Raw genomic sequence first — 27,070 nt, 5'->3', positions numbered from 1 at the left:
ACTAGTAGAAGCCGACCTCGGGGAAGATCAGTTTGGATTCCGTAGAAATATTGAAACACGTGAGGCAATACTGACACTACGACTTATCTTAGAAGCTAGATTAAGGAAAGGCAAACCTACATTCCTAGCATTTGTAGACTTAGAGAAAACTTTTGACAATGTTGACTGGAATACTCTCTTTCAAATTCTAAAGGTGGTAAGGGTAAAATACATGGAGCGAAAAGCTATTTACAATTTGTACAGGAACCAGATGGCAGTTAAGAGTCGAGGGACATGAAAGGTAAGCAGTGGTTGGGAAGGGAGTGAGACAGGGTTGTAGCCTCTCCCCGATGTTATTCAATCTGTATATTGAGCAAGCAGTAAAGGAAACAAAAGAAAAATTCGGAGTAGGTATTAAAATCCATGGAGAAGAAATACAAACTTTGAGATTTGCCGATGACATTGTAATTCTGTCAGAGACAGCAACGGACTTGGAAGAGCAGATGAATGTAATGGACCGTGTCTTGAAAAGAGGATATAAGATGAACATCAACAACAGCAAAACGAGGATAATGGAATGTAGTCGAATTAAGTCGGGTGATGCTGAGGGAATTAGATTAGGAAATGAGACACTTAAAGTAGTAAAGGAGTTTTGCTATTTGGGGAGCAAAATAACTGATGATGGTTGAAGTAGAGAGGATATAAAATGTAGACTGGCAATGGCAAGGAAAATGTTTCTGAAGAAGAAAAATTTGTTGACATCTAGTATATATTTAAATGTCAGGAAGTCGTTTCTGAAAGTATTTGTATGGAGTGTAGCCATGTATGGAAGTGAAACATGGACAATAAATAGTTTGAACAAGAAGAGAATAGAAGCTTTCAAAATGTGGTGCTACAGAAGAATGCTGAAGATTAGATGGGTAGATCACATAACTAATGAGCAGGTATTGAATAGGATTGGGGAGAAGAGAAGTTTCTGGAACAACTTGACTAGAAGAAGGGATCGGTTGGTAGGACATGTTCTGAGGCATCAAGGGATCACCAATTTAGCTTTGGAGGGCATCGTAGAGGGAGACCAAGAGATGAATCCACTAAGGAGATTCAGAAGGATGTAGGTTGCAGTAGGTACTGGGAAATGAAGAAGCTTGCACAGGATAGAGTAGCATGGAGAGATGCATCAAACCAGTCTCAGGACTGAAGACCACAACATCAACATGTTTTTAACTAAAAACAATTGTTTGTAAAGTAATGAATTGGTGCAAAGGTGGCTGCAGTAACAGGTCATAACACGAAAAGTAATAATCAAAAGCTGGAAAATGTATGAACATCAAATTATACAGTCCAAGCACTGGTTTTTTGGAAATGACATACTTTTTAACACACTGACTCAAAAAACATATAGAAATCTTGACATCTCACTGATCATCCACATAATCAGTGAGTCTATTTTCATAAATTTTTCTTGCTATTTCTGTATGATAGTTAAGCAGTAGTGAGCAGCAGTCTGTGACTGCTTGCTGATGATGCTGTCATGTCTAGGAAAGTGTCACCTTCGACTGGCTGTAGGAGGATACAGGATGACTTGGTTAGAATTTACAATTGGTGTGATGAATGGCAGCTTGATCTACATGTGGGAAAATGTAAGTTAATGCATATAAGTAGGAAAAACAATCCCGCAATGTTGGAATACAGCATTAGTGACGTGCGTCTTGATACAGTTACAGCAATTAAAATTTAGATGTAACACTTCAAAGTGACATGAAATAGAATAAGCCTGTAGGGTCAGTTGTAAGGAGGGAGCAATGCCAAATTCAGTTTACTAGGAGAATTTTAGGAAAGTATAGCTCATCTATATGGAAGACGACATACAGAACACTTGTGAGATCCATTCTTGGGCACTATTCGAATGTTTGGCATCCCCAGTAGGCAATATTAATGGAAAACTTCAAAGAAATTTAGAAGTGTGTTGCTAGATTTGTTACTGGTTGGCTAAATCAAAACACACACTGGGAAGACTCCATGCAGGGTGGCTTGTCGCTATTGAGTTCAGTTCTTAGTTGTCGTTAATGGGATCTGCAGTTCCACTAAGTCTGACTTTTATAATAGAAATGCTTCATGATTTATAATGAGAATCCTTGGGGGGGATGCTCTTTTCTCAGAACGCTACTGAAAAATATAACATCCATGATGTATGGAACTGACTGAGGTCAGCAACTGCATTATAAACATACGAAATAATTTTTACTGCTTCAGTCACTTTTTACTAATATTATGCAGTACGCTGCCAATCATCATGTACAGTTACAAGTATATTAATTGGAAATGTGATGAGGATTATTTGCTGGGTGTGTCACTCCAGTGAGGTAATGTACTGAAATTTAACCCTGTACAGAAGGTTTCATTTATCTTAGTGTAAATCTTGAATTGTGTGTTTAAATCACTTCATTATTGTCTTTATTTATAATTTTGCTGGAAACTTGTTTTTATGGCACACCGAACACAGTAATAAACACATCATAACTTAACATTGTCACATTTGGATGTTTACATTTCAAAAACTCTTAACTCCTATTGTTAAGATAGTACAAAGAATGAAAGTGCAATATTTTTCATTTAGACTTACTGACACACAGGAAAAATTTTAAATAGCACTATTATTTGGTATTTCTTTGTTATTCAGTTATGTTAAGACATTTTTTCTCAGTTAACTCTTTTACATTAATAACAGAAGCATTTCACATTGAAGAAATTTACTGTTACTTTCCAGCTTTGCATTTACCAACCTGTTACAACGTACTGTGTGACAAATGGAAATTTCTAGTTCTTAACACAAGTCGCTGGCATATGCACTTATCCGCCCCAATTACATCGCTCACACACAGTATCGTACACTCTAGGCCTCTACATATTGCTAGTAACTCCTACACCTTAGCCAATGTGGTTTGTGTCATTCAGCCCAAACAGTCGGAACTTCTGACTAAAGTTTCACTGAACACCAAATGCACACATATGAGACAACCTGGCAAGCTGTTGGTTGGAGAACACCGCTTGGTAAATAGACACTCAACAGTGATAACAACTATTACATTGTTTCATGCAACAAAAATATACTGGAAATTCACAAAACAAGTTGTAGGGAAAACTGCTAGTAGCATGATACCATTGAAAATGCTAAAAAATGGTTCAAATGGCTCTGAGCACTATGGGACTTCAACTTTGGAGGTCATCAGTCCCCTAGAACTTAGAAATACTTAAACCTAACTAACCTAAGGACATCACATACATCCATGCCCAAGGCAGGATTCGAACCTGCAACCATAGCGGTCACACAGTTCCAGGCTGTAGCGCCTAGAACTGCTCGGCCACCCCAGCCGGCTGAAAATGCTAAAAACAACCAGTAAATACTCTCAAATATTGTAAAAGGTATATAACAATTGCTTAAAATGTGAGACTTACGTATGTGTTAACAAGATCTCTAACGTACTCCAGAGTGGGTTCAGATGAATCAATCCCCAAACTAGCCCATGAGTCAGGGCTGGAAGAATTAGGAGTTGAGCTTTCAGCATCTGGCCATTGGTCCAACAGCTGAAACACACAACACAATGAAAGACACACAGGAAAAAGTTTTCAACTATTATTCTTACGTATTAAAACACAACACTTATGAATAAATGGACTCACTTAAAAATCCTATTTTCAGTGATGCCTACTTGTCCCTTCTAAATCTTTCCCTTTTCTTGAAATGTCTATCTTTGAAAACTGTTATCTACACTACTGGCCATTAAAATTGCTACACCGCGAGGATGACCTGCTACAGACGTGAAACTTAACCGACAGGAAGAAGATGCTGTGTTATGCAAGTGATTAGCTTTTCAGAGCATTCACACAAGGTTGGAGCCAGTGGCGACACCTACAACGTGCTGACATGAGGAAAGTTTCCAACCAATTTCTCATGCACAAACAGCAATTGACCGGCGTTGCCTGGTGAAACGTTGTTGTGATGCCTCGTGCAAGGAGGAGAAATGAGTACCATCATAATTCCGACTTTGATAAAGGTCGGATTGTAGCCTATTGGGATTGGGTTTATCGTATCGCGACACTGCTGCTTGCATTGCTCGAGATCCAATGACTGTTAGCAGAATATGGAATTGGTGGATTCAGGAGGGTAATACGGACTGCTGTGCTGGATCCCAATGGCCTGGTATCACTAGCAGTCGAGATGACAGGCATCTTATCCGCATGGCCGTAACAGATGGTGCAGCCACGTCTCGATCCCTGAGTCAACAGATGGGGAAGTTTGCAAGACAACAACCATCTGCACGAACAGTTCGATGATGTTTGCAGCAGCATGGACTATCAGCTCGGAGACCATGGCTGCGGTTACCCTTGATGCTGCATCACAGACAGGAGCACCTGCGATGGTGTACTCAATGACGAACCTGGGTGCACAAATGGCAAAACGTCATTTTTTTGGATGAATCCAGGTTCTGTTTACAGCATCATGATGGTCGCATCCATGTTTGGTGACATCACGGTGAACGCACATTGGAAGCGTGTATTCCTCATCGCCATATTGGTGTATCACCCGACATGTCTCCAGATCTCTCACCAATTGAAAACATCTGGTCAATGGTGGCCTAGCAGCTGGCTCATCACAATACGCCAGTCACATCTTGATGAACTGTGGTATCGTGATGAAGCTGCATGGGCAGCTGTACCTGTACACGCCATCCAAGATATGCCCAGGCATATCAAGGCCGTTATTATGGCCAGAGGTGGTTGTTCTGGGTACTGATTTCTCAGGATCTATGCACCCAAATTGCGTGAAAATGTAATTACATGTCAGTTCTAGTATAATATATTTGTCCAATGAATACCCATTTATCATCTACATTTCTTCTTGGTGTAGCAATTTTAATGGTCAGTAGTAATTCAGTCTCTGTATTCCCTTCACCATGTATTCATATCATCCCTTTGAATGCTCTTCCTGCATTCATTCTGCAATTTACATTTCTAATGCAACATGAAATTTAAAAGTATATTGCTACTTTGACTCACAGGCTGCTGTCATTCATTTCTCTGTTCTCCAATAAATCATCAAATAATGGATATAGACCTACAGATATTTGTTGTTAACAACGGCTTGTAAGGGAATGGAATGTCTCGAAAATGTCTTGTACGTTTGGTGCCCTGCAGGTTGTACAAATTTTAAATGTCACATTACATGTTCCCCGACAGTTTTTTCCAGAATGCAGTTAAATAATGTACATGAAATACTGTCACCTTTCGTCACCCCTGTATTGATCAGGGGTCTCTCTGAAAGTTTTCCTCTAAACTTTACATTGGATTTAGTGTTATACAGGGTGGCCTGCACCAACCTTTTGATCTTTTCATTAAGCCTTAGTTATCTTAGAATTTGAAAGATAGTTTCTGTCTACTGAGTCATACACTGTTTGGAAGTCTACAAAGGTAGCTGATTACATTCTGCCTGCCTCATTTGTTGCTGTATTGGATGGTGGTCTTGAGCTTTTCTATTTGTTCAACACAAAATCTCTATGCTCTGCAGCCTACTTGACATTCCCGTAACTCATGAAGTCCTGCAATCATTACATGTCATTCGAGGGTGTTAGAAAAGATTTTGTGTAAGACTACAGGAACAATATGCCTCTCTAGTTACCAGAGTCTTTTTTGCTTCCTTTTTTTTTGAGCTGGGTGGATAATGGCCACGATCCAGTCATCTGGAAGTTTCTTGCTAGCCCGTATGTTCAGGAATGTTGTATGTTAATGGTTATGGCAGTTTGTGTTATGTATTGTTTTACTTTTGTTGTAACTGATATTCAGACCTACTTTTAAGATTGCTCTGTAAGTTCTTCCATTAAATGGTGAAGTTTGTCTGTACTAGATGCAAACAATACGTTATCTTCAGCAGAAAGGAGAGGGTTTGGATATATTACATTAACATATATTCCTTCTTTGTTTTCCCAGGGGTCTGAAAATTTCTTCTAGGTGGTGGTGGTGGTGGTGGTGGTGGTGGTGGTGGTGGTGGTTGTTAGTGTTTAACGTCCTGTTGACAACGAGGTCATTAAAGATGGAGCGCAAGCTCGGGTTAGGGAAGGATTGGGAAGGAAATCGGCCGTGCCCTTTCAAAGGAACCATCCCGGCATGTGCCTGAAACGATTTAGGGAAATCACGGAAAACCTAAATCAGGATGGCTGGAGACGGGATTGAACCGTCGTCCTCCCGAATGCGAGTCCAGTGTGCTAACCACTGCGCCACCTCACTCGGTTTTCTTCTAGGACTGCTGAGATTAGTCTTGATGATACATGCATGCCTGTCTGAAGGAACAGACACTGTCACTAATGATCACAGCTGTGGTAAATATTATTACATATGTCTGTATTTGATGAAGTATCAAATGCAGTTCACAGCACTTCTGCTGTAGAATTTTTAGAGAGGTAAATAATGCAACTGTGTTGTTTATCAAAGAGTGTTTTTGTAAAATGTGAAATAAATGAAATGTTCAGTGCAGTATTTAACTTTTTCAACAGAAAGCAAGTATCTACATCTACATCTACATCTACATCCATACTCCACAAGCCACTTGACGGTGTGTGGCGGAGGGTACCCTGAATACCTCTATCAGTTCTCCCTTCTATTCCAGTCTCATATTGTTCATGGAAAGAAAGATTGTCGGTATGCCTCTGTGTGGGCTGTAATCTCTCTGATTTTATCCTCATGGTCTCTTCGCGAGATATACGTAGGAGTGGGCAATATACTGCTCGACTCCTTGGTGAAGGTATGTTCTCGAAACTTCAGGCCACATACAGTGTTTTGAGATAAAGTTTTGCAGGAATGGATACGTCAAAAAATATTAAACTGATAATTGGAGAAATGGATTGGCCAGTTTGCAAAAGAAGTGACTTACTGGATTACCATGAAGGTGCACTGGATGTCACTAATAAAAGATTAGTGAAGCTGAAACCACTGAAAGGCAGTGCAAGAGATCTACAAGCCAAAAAGCACAAGGAACATTTCAATTTGTATTAAAAGGCAAACAGTTATGCAAAGTGTATGATAACTAGTGCAATTATTGATGAAGTGTATCAAGAGGTAATGGACAAGGAAACAGCTAGTGATAGCGATAGCTTAAAGCAGAAGTCTGAAGTCTCATCGAAGGATCAATTGTTCAAAATCTGTATAGACTTTTTCTCCTTTTGCTGGAAACTGGGTGAAGATGTTCCACCCACACAAAGCAAAACTTAAAAGTTTTTTGGAAGGAGTTGAACAGTGGACTTAAAGCTGAAAATGAATATGTTTTACCAGATCTTACGTTAACAAGAATGAGAAAAGGACATTTGATGAACTGATAGCACAGTTATGTATGTTTACAAGGAATTTTATGAAGAATCTGAACAGTGGCAAAATGCCAAAGGAAGCATTAATGGTAAATGTAAGTAACCAAAAACCAGATGGAAATAGCAAGTTCATTGAAAATGAGTCCAGAAAAAGTGGTGCTTTTCATTGTAAATGAAAGGGTCATTGGGCGGAGGACTCAAAACAGTGGATTTCTGACAGGACACCAAATAAAAATCAAAACAGAAGCCAGGAAAGTTGTGCAGCTGCTAATGCTGTGATAATATCTGTCTGTGCAGAAGCCTATTAACTTGAAGCAGGTTCAGCAACATAGTGGGTTGACATTGTAGCTACAAGGTGTGTAACAAACTGTTCACAGCATTTTACTGACTTTCTTAAATCTGACAGACTAAGTGGTGTAAAGACAGCAGGAAAACAAACTATAATAGCAGTGGGGAAAAAGCAGTATTCAGTCATCATCTCTGACAGACAGGGAGGAAATGAGGCTGTTGGATGTGCGGCAAGTTCCACATCAATCCAGAAACTTGGTTGCAGTGTTAGCTGTTCATGACTGAAATCATAAAAGTGAATTTAAGTCATCAGCAGGGGAGTGTTGGCTTAAAATTGATGATACAATAGTGTTACATGGGACCTGGGAGCCATTTGGAATCTTGTACAAGGCAGACATTTAATCATCTTTGCCTAAAGAAATTTCTATAGTAAATGCCATTGAAAAGACTTCATTACTTCAGCAGATCACAGCCATTTAGTCAGAGATGTAAAACAACCAAACCAAGTGAACTGATGTCAGCTAATGACCTTTTAATGACTCTTTCCAGAAGAAGACTATATGGCTGTGTTCAAACACAGCTACACAGAATTTTTGCATTACTATATCATAAGGCAGAAGCCTGATGCTAATAATGCTTTCACATATGTTCTTCAACATTCAAAGACACTGTGTGTTCGAACCCAAGAACACTGTAACTTTATTACTTGAAGAGACATAAACACATGAAAGACAAAGTACACACAACAGAGAACACCCAAGTGCCCAGCAGAGCCTTGCACTCTGGCCTATATAGTCATTAGTTTTCACAGGAGCACAGTTGGCAAACTGCACACAACTGCTCGTACTAGTAGACCAGATGGTCTCTAGTGGCCGAATCAAGCACAAACTCCACACGTGAACTATGAAGCAGCAGCCCTGGGTCATACAGTCAAAGAGCTGCTAAGTGACAATGGTGGAGAATTCAACAGTAAAAAAAGTTCAGAACATAGTGCATGCAGAAGATGTTACTCAGAGGCTGGCGGCACCCTGCACACCACAGCAAAATGGTGGGGTGAGCATGAGATGCGAATTATAATTGAAATGGAAAGAACCTTAAGTAATCAAATAAAGAAATTAATTTTCCAGCAGACATGTGGGCAAAATTGGTTGGAGAATCAGCATACACTCTAATCTGAACTGCAAAACCATCTCTGGAAGGTATTAGTCCTTTTGAGTTGTGGTTAGATATGAAGCCGAGAATAAAACATTTACGTATAACAGGCACTACATGCTGTGCCCACATCACTACATGCTGTGCCCACATCCCAGTCCAAAGAAGACTTCTAATTGATAAGAAAGGTGTCAGGGGTTACCTCATGGGGTATGATGACAATGGGCATTACAGAATCTGGGTGAAAGAAGAAAACAAAGTCATTTTCAGTAGATGTGTAATCTTCTATGAAAAGCCCGCAAAATGTGAAGAACAAGTCAAATTACTGTTGAAGGATGTTGAAGAAAGTAATCAGGGAAAGTATGCAGCTCAAGAAGAAAAGAACAAAAAACTATGCCCAGTTGTTGGAAAAAAGCACGGTCACACCCTTCTACATGAAGGGTACTTGAAGTGCTCCACAAAACTACTGTCCAATATCCTAGACATCGATTTGTTGTAGAATCTTGAAACATACTCTACACTCAAACACAGTAAGGTATCTTGAACAGAATGACCTCCTCAGTGCCAACCAACATGGATTTTGAAAACATTGACCACATGGCACCTAACTCGCACTTTTCTCACATGATGTACTGAAAGCTTCGAAACAAGACAGTGAGGTAGAAGATGTATTTGTTGATTTCCAAAAAGCATTTGACTCAGTAGCACACCAATGCTTATTGTCAGAAGTACAATCATATGGGGTATCGAGTGAAATTTGTGACTAGATTGAGGACTTTTTGGTAGGGAGGACACAGCTTGTTATCTTGGATGGAGAGTTATTGTCAGATGTAGAAGTAACTTCAGGTATACCCCTGGAAAGCGTGTTGGGACCCTTGCCATTCAAGTTGTATATTAATAACATTGCAGACAATATTAATAGTAAAATCAGGCTTTTTCCAGATGATGCAGTTATCTATAATGAAGTACTATCTGGAAGAAGCTGCATACATATTCAGTCACATCTTGACAAGATTTCAAAGTGGTGCAGAAATTGGTAACTTGTTTTAAATTTTCATAAATGTAATATTGTGCACCTTACAAAACGAAAAAACATAGTATCCTATGACTAATATCAGTGAGTCACTGCTGGAATTGGCCAACTCATACAAATACCTCGGTGTAACACTTTGTATGCATATAAAATTCCGTAGGCTCAGTCGCGGGTAGTGCAGGTGGTAGACTTCGGTTTATTGTACAACAACCTGTCTCTTGTCAGTAGTACATATCCTACTGAGTGGAAGCAAAGTTTAATTCAACCTGTACCCAAGACTGACAACCCACAGTCACCGGGTGACTACAGGCCTATCAGCATACTACCTGCAATATCTAAAGCCCTAGAATACGTCGTCCATGAACAGCTGACGGATTACCTCAAAACTCATTACCTCAAAACTCATAACACCCATGATAAATATCAGTCAGGCTTCCAAAAGCACCATAGTACAGCAACTGCATTAATCAAAGTAACTGATGACATTAAACATGCTATGGACAGACGTGAAGCTACCATCCAAACACTGCTTGACTTTAGCAAGGCTTTTGATACAGTTGACTTTGATATATTACTAATTAAAATGGAACAGCTGAATTTCTCAAACAGCACAATACACTGGTTCAACAGCTACCTCAAAAACAGAAGTCTACAAGCCATTTGTGGGTCAGAGAAGTCATCATGGAAAAAGTGCGCTCTGCAATTCCCCAAGGCTCCGTCCTTGGTCTCAGTGTACATCAACGATATTTCTTCAGTGATTCACTCCTGAAACTACCATCTATTTGCCGACAACATCTAACTGTACATAACTGCAAGCCCCAAGAACATCGCTGATGCAGTAGCGAGTATGAATGCAGATCTTTGCTCTGTTTCTCGATGGGCACAGAACCTAGGTCTGAAACTAAACCCCAAGAAATCTTTCATGAAACAGTCCCTCAAATACTCCTCAATGGTACCCAACTACCATACCAAAAAAAACAGTAAAAGACCTTGGAATAATCTTAGATGAAAACCTAAACTGGAAAGAACAAACAGTCACAGCTTGCCAGAAATCGCTCTCCTCCCTACATGCAATCCAAAAATTTAGAAAAATATTTCCAACCCATGTTAAACAAAAATTAGTCCAAACACTATTATTGCCTAATCTTTACTACTGTGATGTAGTTCAACACGGCACAAATAGTGAGAAGTCGAGATGCCTCGAGCTAGTGATGAATGCTTGCGTTAGATACATGTGCAATATACGGTTGTATGATCATATCAGTCCTTCATACTCCCAGCTAGGTCGGATACACCCAAATAAGGCACACGGTCTCCACACGATGTGCTTACTTCATCGATTTCTTAGTCACTGGTGACCCCAATACTTATCTTCTCACATTAAACACCTATCATCATTCCACAACCCAATACCAGATCGGACACGTCTACATCTACATCTACATCTACATTTATACTCCGCAAGCCACCCAACGGTGAGTGGCAGAGGGCACTTTACGTGCCACTGTCATTACCTCCCTTTCCTGTTCCAGTCGCGTATGGTTCGCGGGAAGAACGACTGCTGGAAAGCCTCCGTGCACACTTGAATCTCTCTAATTTTACATTTGTGGCCTCCATGGGAGGTATAAGTAGGGGGAAGCAATATATTCAAAACCTCATTCAGAAACGCATCCTCCCGAAACCTGGACAGCAAGCTACACCGCGATGCCGAGTGCCTCTCTTGCAGAGTCTGCCACTTGAGTTTGGTAAACATCTCCATAATGCTATCACGCTTACCAAATAAACCTGTGACGAAACGCGCTGCTCTTCTTTAGATCTTCTCTATCTCCTCCATCAACCCGACCTGGTACGGATCCCACACTGATGAGCAATACTCAAGTATAGGTCGAACGAGTGTTTTGTAAGCCACCTCCTTTGTTGATGGACTACATTTTCTAAGGACTCTCCCAATGAATCTCAACCTGGCACCTGCCTTACCAACAATTAATTTTATATGATCATTCCACTTCAAATCGTTCCGCACGCACACTCCCAGATATTTTACAGAAGTAACTGCTACCAGTGTTTGTTCCGCTATCATATAGTCATACAATAAAGGATCCTTCTTTCTATGTATTCGCAATACATTACATTTGTCTATGTTAAGGGTCAGTTGCCACTCCCTGCACCAAGTGCCTATCCGCTGCAGATCTTCCTGCATTTCGCTGCAATTTTCTAATGCTGCAACTTCTCTGTATACTACAGCATCATCTGCGAAAAGCCGCATGGAACTTCCGACACTATCTACTAGGTCATTTACATATATTGTGAAAAGCAATGGTCCCATAACACTCCCCTGTGGCACGCCAGAGGTTACTTTAATGACTGTAGACGTCTCTCCATTGAGAACAATATGCTGTGTTCTGTTTGCTAAAAACTCTTCAATCCAGTCACACAGGTGGTCTGATATTCTGTAAGCTCTTACTTTGTTTATATGCGAATGGAACAGGAAGAAGCATTAATAACTGGTACAATGGGATGTACACTCTGTAATGCACCTCACAGTGGTTTGCACAGTATAGAAGTAGAAGTTGAGGGAAACTCCAACAAAGAAGAGTCTGAAGAATCAGAGACCAAAGACAAAAGTGTTGATACCAGAGGAAAGAAACTCTTTATCCAGCCTCATCACAGCTGCATAGTGGTTTGACATTGATTCTTGTATAGAGAATTAGAAGAATTAATATTTATGCAACAGCCAGAACGGTACAATGATGGCATAGTGAGAGTTTGAAAATTAAGGTGAAGTATGTGTGGACTTCAGCAAGTGCGGAACTGTATCGAATGGCTTCCGGAAATCAAGGAAAATGGTATCTACCTGGGAGCCTGTATCTAATATTTTCTGGGTCTCATGAACAAATAAAGTGAGTTGGGTCTCACACGATCACTGTCTCCGCAATCCATGTTGATTCCTACAGAGTAGATTCTGGGTTTCGAGAAACGACATGATACATGAGCAAAAAACATGTTCTAAAATTCTACAACAGATCGACGTCAGAGATATAGGTCTATAGTTTTGTGCATCTGCTCAACGACCCTTCTTGAAGATTGAGACTACCTGTGCTCTTTTCCAAACATTTGGAACCTTCCGTTCCTCTAGAGACTTGCGGTACACGGCTGTTAGAAGGGGGCAAGTTCTTTCGCGTACTCTGTGTGGAATCGAATTGGTATCCCGTCAGGTCCAGTGGACTCTCCTCTGTTGGGTGATTTCAGTTGCTTTTCTATTCCTTGGACACTTATTTCGATGTCAGCCATTTTTTTGTTCATGCGAGGACTTCGAGAAGGAACTGCAGTGCGGTCTTCCTCTGTGAAACAGCTGTGGGAAAAGGTGTTTAGTATTTCAGCTTTATGCGTGTCATCCTCTGTTTCAATGCCATCATCATCCCGGAGTGTCTGGATATGCTGTTTTGAGCCACTTACTGATTTAACGTAAGACCAGAACTTCCTAGGATTTTCTGTCAAGTCAGTACATAGAATTTTACTTTCGAATTCACTGAATGCTTCACGCATAGCCCTTCTTATGCTAACTTTGACATTGTTTAGCTTCTGTTTGTCTGAGAGGTTTTGGCTGCGTTTAAACTTGCAGTGAAGCTCTCTTTGCTTTCACAGTAGTTTCCTAACTTTGTTGTTGAACCACGGTGGGTTTTTCCCGTCCCTCACAGTTTTACTCGGCACGTATCTGTCTAAACCACATTTCACGATTGCCTTGAACTTTTTCCATAAACACTCAACATTGTCAGTGTCGGAACAGAAATTTTCGTTTTGATCTGTTAGGTAGTCTGAAATCTGACTTCTATTACTCTTGCTAAAAAGATAAACCTTCCTCCCTTTTTTTATATTCCCATTCACTTCCATATTCAGGGATGCTGCAACAGCCTTATGATCACCGATTCCCTGTTCTGCGCATTTGGCTGTACCTTTACATAACACAAAATCTTTCTCCGTGTCATTCTCCATCTCAGCCATACGACTATGGAATGCGCTTCCCTTATCCAGAACCACTCAACATTCAAGAGGGAACTCAAAACTTACATATTAGGGACGGTATAGCCACCATTGTTGTGCCCCTCTCATCTCTTTCTTTCTCCTATCCATCATAGCTTCGAATTTTACCGTTCTATTTCTCTTCCTCTAACCTATATCTCTTTCACCCCATTCTATCGTCTTATGTCTCTGCTCGATGAGAATAACTCACAAGCTGCAAGAACATAACGAGAAAATTCCCAACTAGCAATAGGACTGACATATTATTATTATTATTATTATTATTATTGATTGTTATAATTATTTTTTGATCCTTATAATTTTCCTTGTACTACTGTTATAATCTCTATTTTTTTCTTTAACATTAACACTGCATAACCCATGATGAGTCCATAATGTTCTGTACAAACTGAATTTCGTTCAATCTGAGTATGCCTGGTTAGGTTTAAGAGAGGGCCTGAAGGCCCTAATCTTGCCAGGTAAAATAAATGCATAAATAAATAAATAAATAAAATACTGGGGAACTGCAATCACTCTACAAAGGAGATTGCTTACAAATCATTCGTGTAACCCTACCTAGAATACTGCTCAAGTGTGTGGGACCCTTACCAGACAGAACTAACAGGGGATATTGAACATACACAGAGAAGGGCAACACCAATGATCAGATACAGAGAAGGGCAGCACCAATGATCAGAGGTTTGTTTAACCTATGGGAGAGTGTCACAGAGATACTGAAGGAATTGAACTGGAAGATAGATGTAAATTATCCTGAGAAAGCCTGTTAACCAAGTTTCAAGAACTGGCTTTAAATGATTACTCTAGGAATATACTGCGATCCCCTATTTATTGCTCACATAGGGATTGTGAGTATAAGATTAGAATAATTACTGCATGCAAAGAGACATTCAAAGAATCGTTCTTCCCATGGTCCATACGTGAATGGAACAGGAAGAAACATTAATAACTGGTACAATGGGATGTACTCTCTGTAATGCACCTCACAGTGGTTTGCACAGTATAGAAGTAGAAGTTGAGGGAAACTCCAACAAAGAAGAGTCTGAAGAATCAGAGACCAAAGACAAAAGTGTTGATACCAGAGGAAAGAAACTCTTTATCCAGCCTCATCAACAGCTGCATAGTGGTTTGACATTGATTCTTGTATAGAGGATTAGAAGAATTAATATTTATGCAACAGCCAGAAGGGTACAATGATAGCATAGTGAGAGTTTGAAAATTAAGGTGAAGTATGTGTGGACTTCAGCAAGCCCCAAGATGTTGGAGTAAACATTTTGGGGCATTTCTTTTGACAGCAGGTTTCAACACAAGTCACGCAGGTACTTGTTTATATATCAGAGAAGAAGGTGACAAGAAACTGTTGGAATTTTTATGAATATGATGGGTTAGTTATGGTGAGTTATCAGCAGGAGGTCAGAAAGTTTGTTGATGAGTTGAAGGCTGAATTTGAGATCACCATGAAACCAGCATTGTATTTCCTCAACAGTGTAGTCAAGATAAGTCAGAAAGCCTGTCCAAAGAAGATTCTGGAGTATTTCAGTTTTCAAGAGTGCAAACCCCATCTCAACACCAACTGTAAAGAAAACAGACACATCACAAGCAGAAAGAAAGAATACAGAGAAGTGCAACTTTCCATGTCAACAAGCAGCTGCAGCACTGATGTACCTGATGCTAGGAATGAGAGCTGACCTGGCTTACAGTGTAAGCTTCCTGTCTCAAACTCTTGACTTGGCATCAACAGATGATATATTACGACTGAAGTACTCTGGTATGTAGCATGCACATGTGATGTAAGCCTAATGTTCCATCAAAATTTATGCAATGGCATATTAGACTGCTACAGTGATGTAGACTTTGGAGGATGCAACAACACTAGGCGGTCAACATCTGGTGTAGTTATTAAACGTGCAGGTGGAGCCATCTCCTGGCTCAGCGAGAGATGGCAAATGTCTGCCACTTATACAACAGAAGCAAAACTGGTAACTGTAACAGAAGCTGTTAAAGAGATAATCAGTTAGCAGATGTACTGCCAAGCAAATCCAACAGTGTTAGTTCTATGTCATAAAATGGGTCTTTCATGTTGATGAGTTTCAGATTTCCTTCATTTTTTCTTAATTAAGCAAGGGAAAGTTTTACAGTCGCATACATCTATATTTAAGTACAAAAGATAGTTGACAGTACTTCTGCTGTAGAGTCTTTGGAGAGAAAAGTAACATAACCATGTTATTTATCAAAGTGTGTCTTTGTACAATGTGAAATAACAAAATGTTCAATGCTGTAGTTAAATCTTTCAACCTAAAACAAGTAAATGTAACACTGGAACTCGAAACTGGATTTCCTGCTCATCATGAGCGGTTGTCTTAACCACTTCAGCTATCCGAGCATGCCTCCAGGACTGATCCAAACATCTGTATGCCATGAATTCACAATCCTTATGTTCGCACAAATTGTAATTCCCACAGTGGGAGACAAATATTATATTGTCATTTTTGCCCATTGAGGTATGAATACAGTGGGAGACAAATATTATATTGTCATTTTTGCCCATTTAGGTATGAATACATCATTAATGGTTACAATGTCTGTGTTCATACAGTTTCTGTATCTTCACAATACAATGTCCTTCAGACATGCATACATGTTCCCAAACTTCAATAAGTCACACAGTCACATCCCTTGCACTCACACAAGCAGGAAATTCAGGTTTGAGTACTGGTTTGGCACAAATTTTCATTTGTCACAAACAGATGATTTCAATGTATAGTTTGAATATGGAAATCAATTTAGTACTGTATGCATGTCTGAAGAACACTGTATTGTGAACATAGAGATGTTTATACATAAACATGGACACTGAAACAATCAATGATGTACCCCTGACTTGATGGTTTAAAATGATTATATAATACTTGTCTCCCTGTGTGGTAATCATGCGCTGTGTGAGTATAAGGGTTGTGACAGTGTGACATATGGAAATCTGGATCGATCCTGGAGGCATACTCAGATAGCCAAAGTGGTTAAGGTGACTGCTTGCAATAAGTGAGAAATCGGAGTTCCAGTCTTGGTTCAGCACAATTTTCAATTGTCATGAACAGCTGACATCAACATACAGTAGAAATATGCGAATCCATTCCGTACTAGTAATAACTTACGTTGAATCGAGTCTTGTTCCTCAAGGGCTGTTTATAGTGATTTTATAGAAACTGAGTCAGAAGCTATGTCAAAAGCAATGAACCCCAAACAAGTCATAACTCATACTCATTGTTCTGTTCTAAAATTGCTTTCACTTGCTGCAAATGATCCACTGTGCTATATCTACTTCTAAAGCCATTTTGTTCATTTGACTGATTAAAATCTAATGTGTTCTTCTTTGAGGCTCGTAATATATATTGTGAACATATTGTATATTACAGAGAGGAGGCCCTTGGATCTATAGCCATTTATATCTTTACCATCTGCTTTCTTGTAAAGTGGAATAATTATAGCAATATCACAACTCTCTGTGATTGTCCGTAAACAATTTTGTGAGCTTCTTTTGTATTATTTTAACCATTTGTACTGAAATACTATTATCTTCATGTGATTTTTCTTTTTTGTACCTTGGATGGTTCTACACACCTCACCTGGCATTGCGTACAGAATGTCATCATTTACTTTCTATGTTTCTGACACTTCTCTTTACCTCTAAAAATACAGAATTAAAAAAAAAAAAACCTACAGATCCTTGTACAATTTTCTCTTTATTGTTTGTTGCTGTGCTTTCTGTCATTTCAATTGATCAACTGAGTAGCCAACGTAAGATTCTGTTTAATTTTTTCCATGCCCTTACTTTTTCTTTCAACTATCTCTCTTAGCTAATTTTGACTGTATCTTGGCACATCCTCTCAAATATATTTTGTGATTGTATTATGAAAAGGAAAGTTGCTACTCACCATATAGCGGAGATGATGAGTCGCAGATAAGCACAACGAGAAGACTCTCACAATTAAAGCTTTCGACCGTAGGCCTTCGTCAACAATACACACACACACACACACACACACACACACACACACACACACACACACACACACACACACACACACACGAGACTGAAACCACACTGCAGAGTGGTGGTTTCAGTTGCCTGAGGCTGCGAGACTGCAATCGTGTGTGTGTGTGTGTGTGTGTGTTGTCTATTGTTGATGAAGGCCAACGGCCTACAGCTTTAATTATGAGAGTCTTTTCGTTGGGCCTATCTGCGACTCAGCATCTCTGCCATATGGTGAGTAGCAAGTTTCCTTTTCATAATATTGTTAGATTCCATCCTGGATTTTCCATTGTTTGATATTTTGTGATAGTTTTGTTTAATTCAGCATGTTCTGTCATGACGCTATTAGTGTCCATCTGAAACAATTACCTTCTCTTTAATACTTACCTCATTCCATTTAGGACATTCCTTTCTTCTGCTTTTACTGCACATGTGACGTATTTCACCAACTGCTTAAGAACCTTTGTTATGTAGCTACTTTCACACTCTCTGTCTGTATAAACTTTCTTTTGCAAGATGTTGAAGCTGATAATTAAATAAGTCTTTTTCTTCCTAGATTTGAAACTATTTTTCTTCTGCATCTTATGAGGTTAAGATTATTTGCAATTGAAAAGTAGTTTACAACCATCACAACATGTACAATTTATTTGTTTTCCTATAAAATGTTGTCAATTTCAGTTTTATTTTCATCTGCTATTTTCCATGTACATTATCATTTTGTTTACTTATTTAAGTATGTGTAGTGGACAAACTAGTTGTGGCTCTCTGAGAATTCTTGTAATGTACAATTTCTGTCACTTCTGGTATCAAAATCAAAGTTTAGATTCCTCCTTTAGTTTCTATACTGCTGTTGCATTAAAATCTCCCACTCACACCTACACTTCCACGCAGTGCCTCTCCAAATGACATTTGGTCCAGCACTTCAACAGCCAGGTTACTGCATTTAGAGGGTGGCTGCATTTTCTAGCAGAAGACAGTGTGCACAGCATTGAAATGTGTGGAACAAACACAAGAAAGGTTGTATAGCTGAAAGAATATGAGGTGAAATTCAACTGAGTTTTGTGCCATATGCCACATGACTCTACTGGATTTGCACCTCATTAAATATCATGAAAAGAAATAGTATACCGGATTTTCCTCACCAAGATTAATCTTTAGACAACAAACTCTTACTGAGAGAGCAAATCTCAGAAACATCTAGAAAATCAGCGCATGATCAGTTGGCCCATCTTATTGTGTAGGACAGTGGTCGGCAACTGGCGGACTGCAGTCCATGTCAGGACTGCAGAAGGTCAAAACTGGTCTGCCAAAAATATTTTTAAAGTATAAATTATGTACTCATTCCAGCCTGAGATGCTGGAGTTGGTGGTCATGTGTGCATGACGTGTGCATGACGTGTGCTTGCTTTTGTCTCTCTCTCTCTCTCTCTCTCTCTCTCTCTCTCTCTCTCTATCTCCCCCCTGCCCCTGCTGACGAAGATTGTGGCTGAAAGCTATATGTGATTGTCTTTCAATCGTGCCTGTCTGCAGCTTGATGTGTCGTCTTTACAGTAAGTAGCAATCTATCTTTTCCTACATTGTTTAATTACATACTCAAGTTATTGAAGAAAATATTTTTCTGTAACTAACAGTTCATTTGAGCACCACCCTTGCAATTTTTTCTAGTAGTGTACAATTAACAGCCAAATAATTGGAATTCTTAATGGTTAGTTATAGGTAGATTAAATACACAGTTGCTATGCTGAGGGAGCAAGCTGGCCGGCCTGTACAGCACGTTATGTCGATCCACATAAGAGCTCTGCACACACAAATGCAACAAAACAATTTTATTTAATGAACAAGGATTTTATAAATCGATTTCAGACTCTGGCAACCTCTGAAATCTCTCTTAAATCAGAGACGGCATATTCATTTAAACACCATTTTTTGTACTAGCTTCAGTGAGTTCATTCGGTGGCAGTGATCTTTGGCAACAAAGTGCCTCATTTGCAGAGCGGCTCCTTCGCAGTGAGGCTCCTTTGGTGTGCGGCAGCATACACTTTGATATGGAAGTAGCTCCTTTGTAGTGCCACAGCATGTGCTGTGTGCCGGGTGTCAGTATTTTGATACAGAATGAGTCTAAATAAGTGCACAAATTTTATTGCCACTTCCTCACTAGTTGCTGCAATCTCATATGAAGCATTTCATTAATATCCAGGTGTGTAACATTTCCTTTGTGTTGATATGGATCCTAAAAAGCAATAAAGTTGTTAGTGAAAACAGGAAGTTTTTGACTGAGTGGACTGAAGAATATCATTGTATGGTGAATGTTAGGCCTCGAGCTGTTCCAGTTTGCCTCATATGCAACAAAACTGTCACTCTTGTGGAAAGTGCCAATTTAAAGTGACACTATGAAACAACTCATCCGCAGCACCATACAAACTTTCATCTAGATAGTAACACTTGTCAAGATAAACTACAGGCATATCTAGCTTCTAACAAAAAAGCATGGCTTTCTCAGCTTTCTTTATGAGTGTGTGCGAAAAATCTGCAGAAGCACCAATGAATATGTGTTGGACACTTAATAAACACCAGAAGCCATTTCCAGACTGTGATATAGTAAAAAAGTGTCTGCTGGAAGTGGCCGTGGCATTTTATGAAGAGAAAAAGTATGTTGTTGCCACAACTCAAGGTATTCCATTGTCAGCAAGAAGTAATACAAGAAGAACTGAAATTATTGACACCAAAAGTAGTTTACTTGAACTTATACAGAAGGCACCTTGCTGTGGAACAGCACTAGATAAATCATGCAACATTGTTGCTGAAGAACAAACATCCATTTTCTGACTGGGCTCTAATATGATCGGAAAGAAAAAGGACTAGTAAAGAGAATCAAAGATAAGAATGCTGGGCTACTATCTTTTCATTTCATAATTCACCAGACTATCCTTTTTGGAAAACTTAGTGTGACTCTGAAAGAAGTAATGGACAGTTTGATCAAGTTGATTAATTTTATGAGATCTCATTCTGCTCTTCAGCACAGACAGTTAGAGAGTTTCTTTCCGAGTGTGATTTAGCACATTCTGATTTACTGCAGAACAACAATGTTCACTGGCTAAGTAAAGGTCAAATGATTGAACATTTGTGGCAAATAAAAGAAGTAACATGCTTATTAGAAAATGTGGATTCACAAGAAGTGGAAAACCATTTGGAGTTCTTACCAAACGAATGCAGTATGCTAGCTGTGGCTTTCTTGACAGACATTCTGAAACATTTCAATGTGCTCAATACTGAGCTACAAGGAAATGGGATACTAATATGTGGACGGATACAAAGTGTATCTTCTTTCCATCGCAAGCTGGATGTCTTTGAAAAAAGACATACCAAGTCAAGAATTTCTTCATTTTTTCAACAATTTTTGAATATAAAAATAATTCTAAAATGAACATTTCAGTATTCTCAAATTTTATGTCAGCTTTTAAGAAGGAATTTGCAGCAAGATTCTAAGACTTTTCATAGATAGAGAAGCTGCACAATTCTTAAAATCATCTTTTGAAGTTTCTCCTGTGGCAGAATGGATGGATGTGGCTGCAAAGCTGTTCTGTCTTTCAAAGCCTTTACTCCAAATGAAGATAACAGACTTGCAGGAAGATATTTCCTTGCAGATGTGTAAAACTGCAACTGCTGAGGAATTTTGGAATAAACATATCCCAGAAAAATATGAAAATGGCAAAAATAATTAGCCATATACCTGGCTACTATGTTTGGATCCACATATATTTGTGAAATTTCATTTCAAAAATGATTTTTATTTTTGAAGAACAAGTATCACTCAGGATCAATGGCTGCCCACCTGAAAGACACTATTCACATAAACTGATCCCTACATGAACCTAACACTAAGAAACTGACTCGAGACTGCAAATGTAATTTCTCCCAATGATTTTTTATTACAAATATTCCTATCTACCGTACTTCATATTTTTTGTGAGTGAAAATAAAAATGAAAAAGAGTGATGAACATAAGTTTTTCTGGATTTTTTAATACAAATATGCCTATCTATTGCATTTCACATTAGTTTGAGAGTGAAAATAAAAATAAAAATTAGCAAAAATTAAAATAAAACATTAGCAAAGAATAAGAGGTCTTACGGACTTTGATAAAAATTTTCAAAAGTATCTGGATCCATCTAAAATTACAAGAGCTGCATCAAACCAGTATCTGGACTGAAGACCACAACAACAACAACCATCTAAAATTACCCTGGTATAGAATGGCTAATGATCTGGCAATATGTTCAATGATGAATAATAAAAATTATTTTGTAAAATAGAGCCACAAGGAATGACTGTGCTTCTCATGATTAGTTTCGTTCATTTCCAGTTTTGTGTTTTTCTTCTATATTGGATTTAAGTGGCACAACAGATACTAACGTGTGACTGTTCCACATAGCTACAAGAACACATTATGGTTTGAACCACTAAGTGCTTCCACTGCTGATAAAACACTATGACTATTCTAACTATTACTCTGATCAGTTACAAATGTCAGTGCTAATGCATTTCATACATTTCTACTGCTTCTTGATAATGCAAGTTCTTTAATTAATGCTTCTATGTGATTAAATGCTGATAGCTGTAGAACAACATTCAGCAAACCATTTCTCAAAAATCAATTTCTGACTTCAAACTTACTCCTCTGATGTTCTTGTTTGCAGTCCAGTATTATTTGTGAATAAATGCATAGACATCTAAGATGTAAGTTAAAATGTGATAAAAACTAAAACAATGACATAATCAAAAATATAAATTACATAGGGTACATCATAATGTCCCTTCCTCCTTCCACAATATTCCCAATTCCCATCTAGCATATTCCTCATGTGCTACCGCACCTCTTTAAAATTATTGCATCAAACACACAATTATTTTACTTTTATTTTGGAGAAATCATTTTCAGTGTCACTTTAATGGTCAACTATGCTTTTCATTTAACTTGAGTCCACACCCATGACACCATGACAATTGTTTAAAGAGGGGGGGGGGGGGGGGGGGGGGGGGGGATAGGACGTCAAACGGGCCGACTTGGAGCAGGAGAGGCACCACAGGACATTTTAATTTCCACTGTCTATACTTTTACAAGTAAATTAATAAAACTTTGTCAGAATGACCAGGAAGGATTCAGTATACACACTCGTAGCAGCGGAAGTTCAAAAACATAACAAAATAATTTTTTTTACATGTGAAATTTCATCATTTTTTTACTCACTATTGGCTGCATTTGTTGCTATAGGTACACTTTTCTTCATAAGTAAGAGAGAATGTTCGATGAATTTTGCTCAGCATAAAAACCATACTTACAGGTGTCTGAAACTCTACAATCTATTTAATTTATGAAAAAATGAATGAGCTGTTACGTTTTAAACTTTATGTCTACAAAAAATCAAATTTTGTAGTTAATTATCTCAATTTTCACCATAGTTTTTAATAGATTTAGAAAATTCTAGAGTTTCATACACCTGTAAGTATGGTTTGTATGCGGTGCAAAATTCATCAAAGAATCTCTCTTACTTGTGAAGAAAAATGTACCTATAGCAACAAATGCAGCCAACAGTAAGTGAAAATAATGATGAAATTTCATATCTAAAAAAAAATTTATTTTGTTGTTTTTGCACCTCCACTGCTATGAGTGTGAATCCTGAATCCTTCCTGGTCATACTGACAAAGTTTTATGAATCTATTTGTAAAAGTATAGACAGTAGAAAATAAAATGCCCTTTGGTGCCTCTCCTGCTCCAAGTCGGCCAGTTTGACGTCCTAACCCCCCCCCCCCCCCCCCCCCCTTAAATGAATCTATTCTGTTTACAATTGTCAGTTTAACTTTATTTGTTGGACTGTTATACAATTTTTGTCTTAAGCCATTTTGGATATTTGTAGATTATGTATTTGTCACAAATCAGCCAGCATCCCCTCGCCTCCTCCTCCAACAAATGCATTGTCTCCAGAGATCTAGATACTTGGTAATTGCCCAACTCCAAAATTATTGCACAATAATACAACAAATAAAGTGAAACTAACAGTTGCAATCAGAATGCATATTAAGAAGATTAGCAAAACAGTCCAAAAAATACTTCACCTTCTGTGCAACTGCCAACACCTTATCCTTTGATAGATTGTTATCTTTGAAGCAGTTTGTGAGAAGCCGTATCACTTCAGTCTCCAGTTCACTGCGTTGGCGTATTAGTTCTTCCCGAAGAGCTGACACAATTTTACCTTCACTCTCAACCTATCAGCATGCACATTATAGCAGTCTAATCAATCAAGCAAAAATGAGTACTACAGTTCTTTGATGGCAGATGAGGAGAATGGCTCTGGTAGTCTTTTGAAATACATAGATGCCCTATATTCCAAGGTAAATATGAGTTAAGAGGGATGAGTTGTTGAATTGACTGTATTCTCCCCATACTGGACATTACATATTTCTGAATTACTAGAAGTTACCAACAGAATTCAGGACAAATTTCCCCACTATCTGTCAAACTTTTCATGATCATTGAGCCCCCTCTCCCTGAAAAAGTGGCTCCAAAAACAACAATACTACGTGTCACACTGCAGTAGTAGTAATAGTCAATGTCATCTTGCACTGAAAGTTTATTTGCTTCCAAAGTGAGGGATGAAGCAATTCCATACTCATTGTAGATGATACCTTTAACTACTGAAATTCACATTTGTTACTTACATGAGTTGCATACTGCTAGCATTGCATGAGGAAGGCAAAAGTAGCTTTCTTTGCTGCACTGCTAGTCTACCCACAGCAGTTTGTTTACTGTGTGGGGACTGCTTCCTCTACCTGATGGTAGTAAGTATCAAAAACTCAATGAATAGTAGGGCTGCCTGTGCCTCCCTTCTTGGATTCTTCATGTCCCATCTATCAATCCACTAAACTAAATCAATTTCTTTCCTGACATTATTAACAATTTTGGGCATTGAAATCTGAAATCAGTCATGTAAGATTTGGTTGGTAGTTCCAACCCTGTTTCATCAATTTACCTAGTTATCATTACACTTTGAGACTGCTGGTTCAAGGAAGATCATTGTGCTATAGATTTCAAATCTTTGGAAAAATTAAACTAAATCATAATGAACCTTTTAACAACCTTTCAAACTAGCTTCCATAAAGCATTATTCACAGAGAAAGCAATATAAGTTCTCATAAATCCAATTTTGGTAGAGCTGAACAAGAAAAATTACTTAAGATTGATGGGTTGATTTTTCAGAAACTGCATTTTTCTGAAAGACTTCACTGATGTGCCATTGGGAAGTCCAATGTTAGGCACATTATGGAGCCCCAAGTAAAATAGCGTTCAGGGTGGGAAAGAAGTGCAATGTGGAGAAGGCACTGCCTGTAGCTATCAAGAGCGCATGGTGCAGTCATCTGCAAGTTGCGGCTCATGTCAGTACCAATGACACCTCTCACTTACATTCCAGGCCACCTTCAGTTAGTGCTGGTAGCTGTGAGAAGTGATAAAAGTTGCTGGCCTTCCTCACAAGGTGCAAGCAAAGCCCACAATTTGTAGTATCATGCCCAAAATTTATTGGGGTCCTTTTGCTTTGGGGCTGAACAGAGGACCTCATCCAAGGATTCCATTGATTAAGAGTGGAGTGGACATGGGGCTTTTTTTAGTCTAGGAGATAGTTCTGATGTGCCCTCCAATTAACACATGACAGTCAATATGCAGAGAGTGAAATCAGATTGCACATGAAGGAAAGTCACTTTGAGTGTCGAAACTTTAACAATAAATTTCCGAAGAATTCTTAACAAAGTTCCCACATTTATTGCCCTCCAGGAAAGTTGTCACACTCAAACTATTCACAGAACTAACTCTTGATGAAATGCAAAGTATTTAACAAGGCATGGTATGCATATTGAAAAGACAGATTAGATGCCACAGTAGTGTTAGTGTTCATTGCAGTCGATGAAAATATTGTGTTTGTTAAGGTCAAAATTGAGCCTGAGAGCAAATTTATCTGGAAGTTAGTGATTGGATTGGTGAATGCAAGGTGATCGTCAGGTGTTTATACTGGGAATTCCACAGTAACAATAATTGAATCATTCAAATCAAGTCTATGCTCAGCAGTGTGGAAATACCTAGATCGTGCAATATTACGTGGACAAGACTTTAACCTATCGAGTATAAAGTGGAACTTTTATGGATTCATTGCAAGTGGTATGGACAGGCAATCTTGTGAGGTAGTTCTCACCACATTTTCTGAAAACTGTCTTGAGCAGCTACTTCAGTGATCCATATACAATAGAAATATTTTAGACCTTATAGCTACAAATGTGTCTGACTTTATTGGCAGTGTCAGTATGGATACAGGGATAAGTGATTGTGATATCATCATAATGACAATGGTTACTGAAGTTAACAAATTTACCAAGAAGGGTAGAAGAGTATTTATGCTGGAAACAGCAAACAAGCAAGCATTACAATCCTACGTAGACAATGAATGGATATCATTTAATTCCAATATAATGGACAAGGTGGAAGTACAGACAAAGTTAAAACTGATTGTCAATAGTGTTGTGGAGAAGTACATGTCGAGTAAGTGGATTAAGGATAGAAAAGACCCATCAAGGTTTAATAACAAAATTAGGAAAATGCTAAGGAAGCACAGACAGTTGCGCTCTCAGTTCAAAAATGAATGTGAAAATGTCAATAGGCAAAAATTAGTAGAAATTTGTTCATCTGTAAGAAGATCAGTGCACAAAGCATACTACAACTTCCACCAGCATGCCTTATCAAAAGACCTTGCTGAGAAGCAGAGAAAATTCTGGTCCTACATAAAATCACTAAGCTAATCGAAGGCTTCAGTTTGGTGTGGCAATAGAAGGCAGCAAAAGGAAAGCTAAAGTTTTATATTTCACATTTAAGAAATCACTCATGCAGGAGGGTTGTGCAAACATACAATCATTTCATCATTGCACAGACTCCTGTATGGAGGACACAGTAACCCTGATGTAGAGACGCAACTGAAAGAATTGAAAACCAGTAAGTTAATAGATCCAGACAGAACCCCAATTCAGTTTTACAGAGAGTAAATACTCTACGGCACTGGACTCTTACTTAGCTTGCACTTATCACATATATCTCATCCACTGCAAAGAGCGAAGTGAATGGAAAAAATTGCAGCTGACACCTATATGTAAGAAGGGT

The 27,070-nt window shown here is 38.7% G+C and overlaps 1 protein-coding gene across 1 annotated transcript in view; it reads right to left on the bottom strand.

The window, feature by feature from the left end:
* Positions 1 to 27,070, bottom strand: part of LOC126463709 (kinesin-like protein Klp98A) — a 419,586-nt gene that overhangs the window by 47,709 nt on the left and 344,807 nt on the right. The window contains exons 15-16 of the mRNA XM_050096180.1: positions 23,989 to 24,138; positions 3,436 to 3,564 (exon numbers count right to left, since the gene is read on the bottom strand). Coding sequence (XP_049952137.1) covers positions 3,436 to 3,564; positions 23,989 to 24,138 — 279 coding nt within the window. The remainder of the gene's footprint in view (positions 1 to 3,435; positions 3,565 to 23,988; positions 24,139 to 27,070) is intronic.

This window comes from Schistocerca serialis, chromosome 1 (genome assembly GCF_023864345.2).
Source record: "Schistocerca serialis cubense isolate TAMUIC-IGC-003099 chromosome 1, iqSchSeri2.2, whole genome shotgun sequence".
Taxonomy (NCBI): Eukaryota; Metazoa; Arthropoda; class Insecta; order Orthoptera; family Acrididae; genus Schistocerca; species Schistocerca serialis.
The sequence above is the reverse complement of the archived record's forward strand: the minus strand, read 5'-3'. Positions and strand labels throughout refer to the sequence as shown.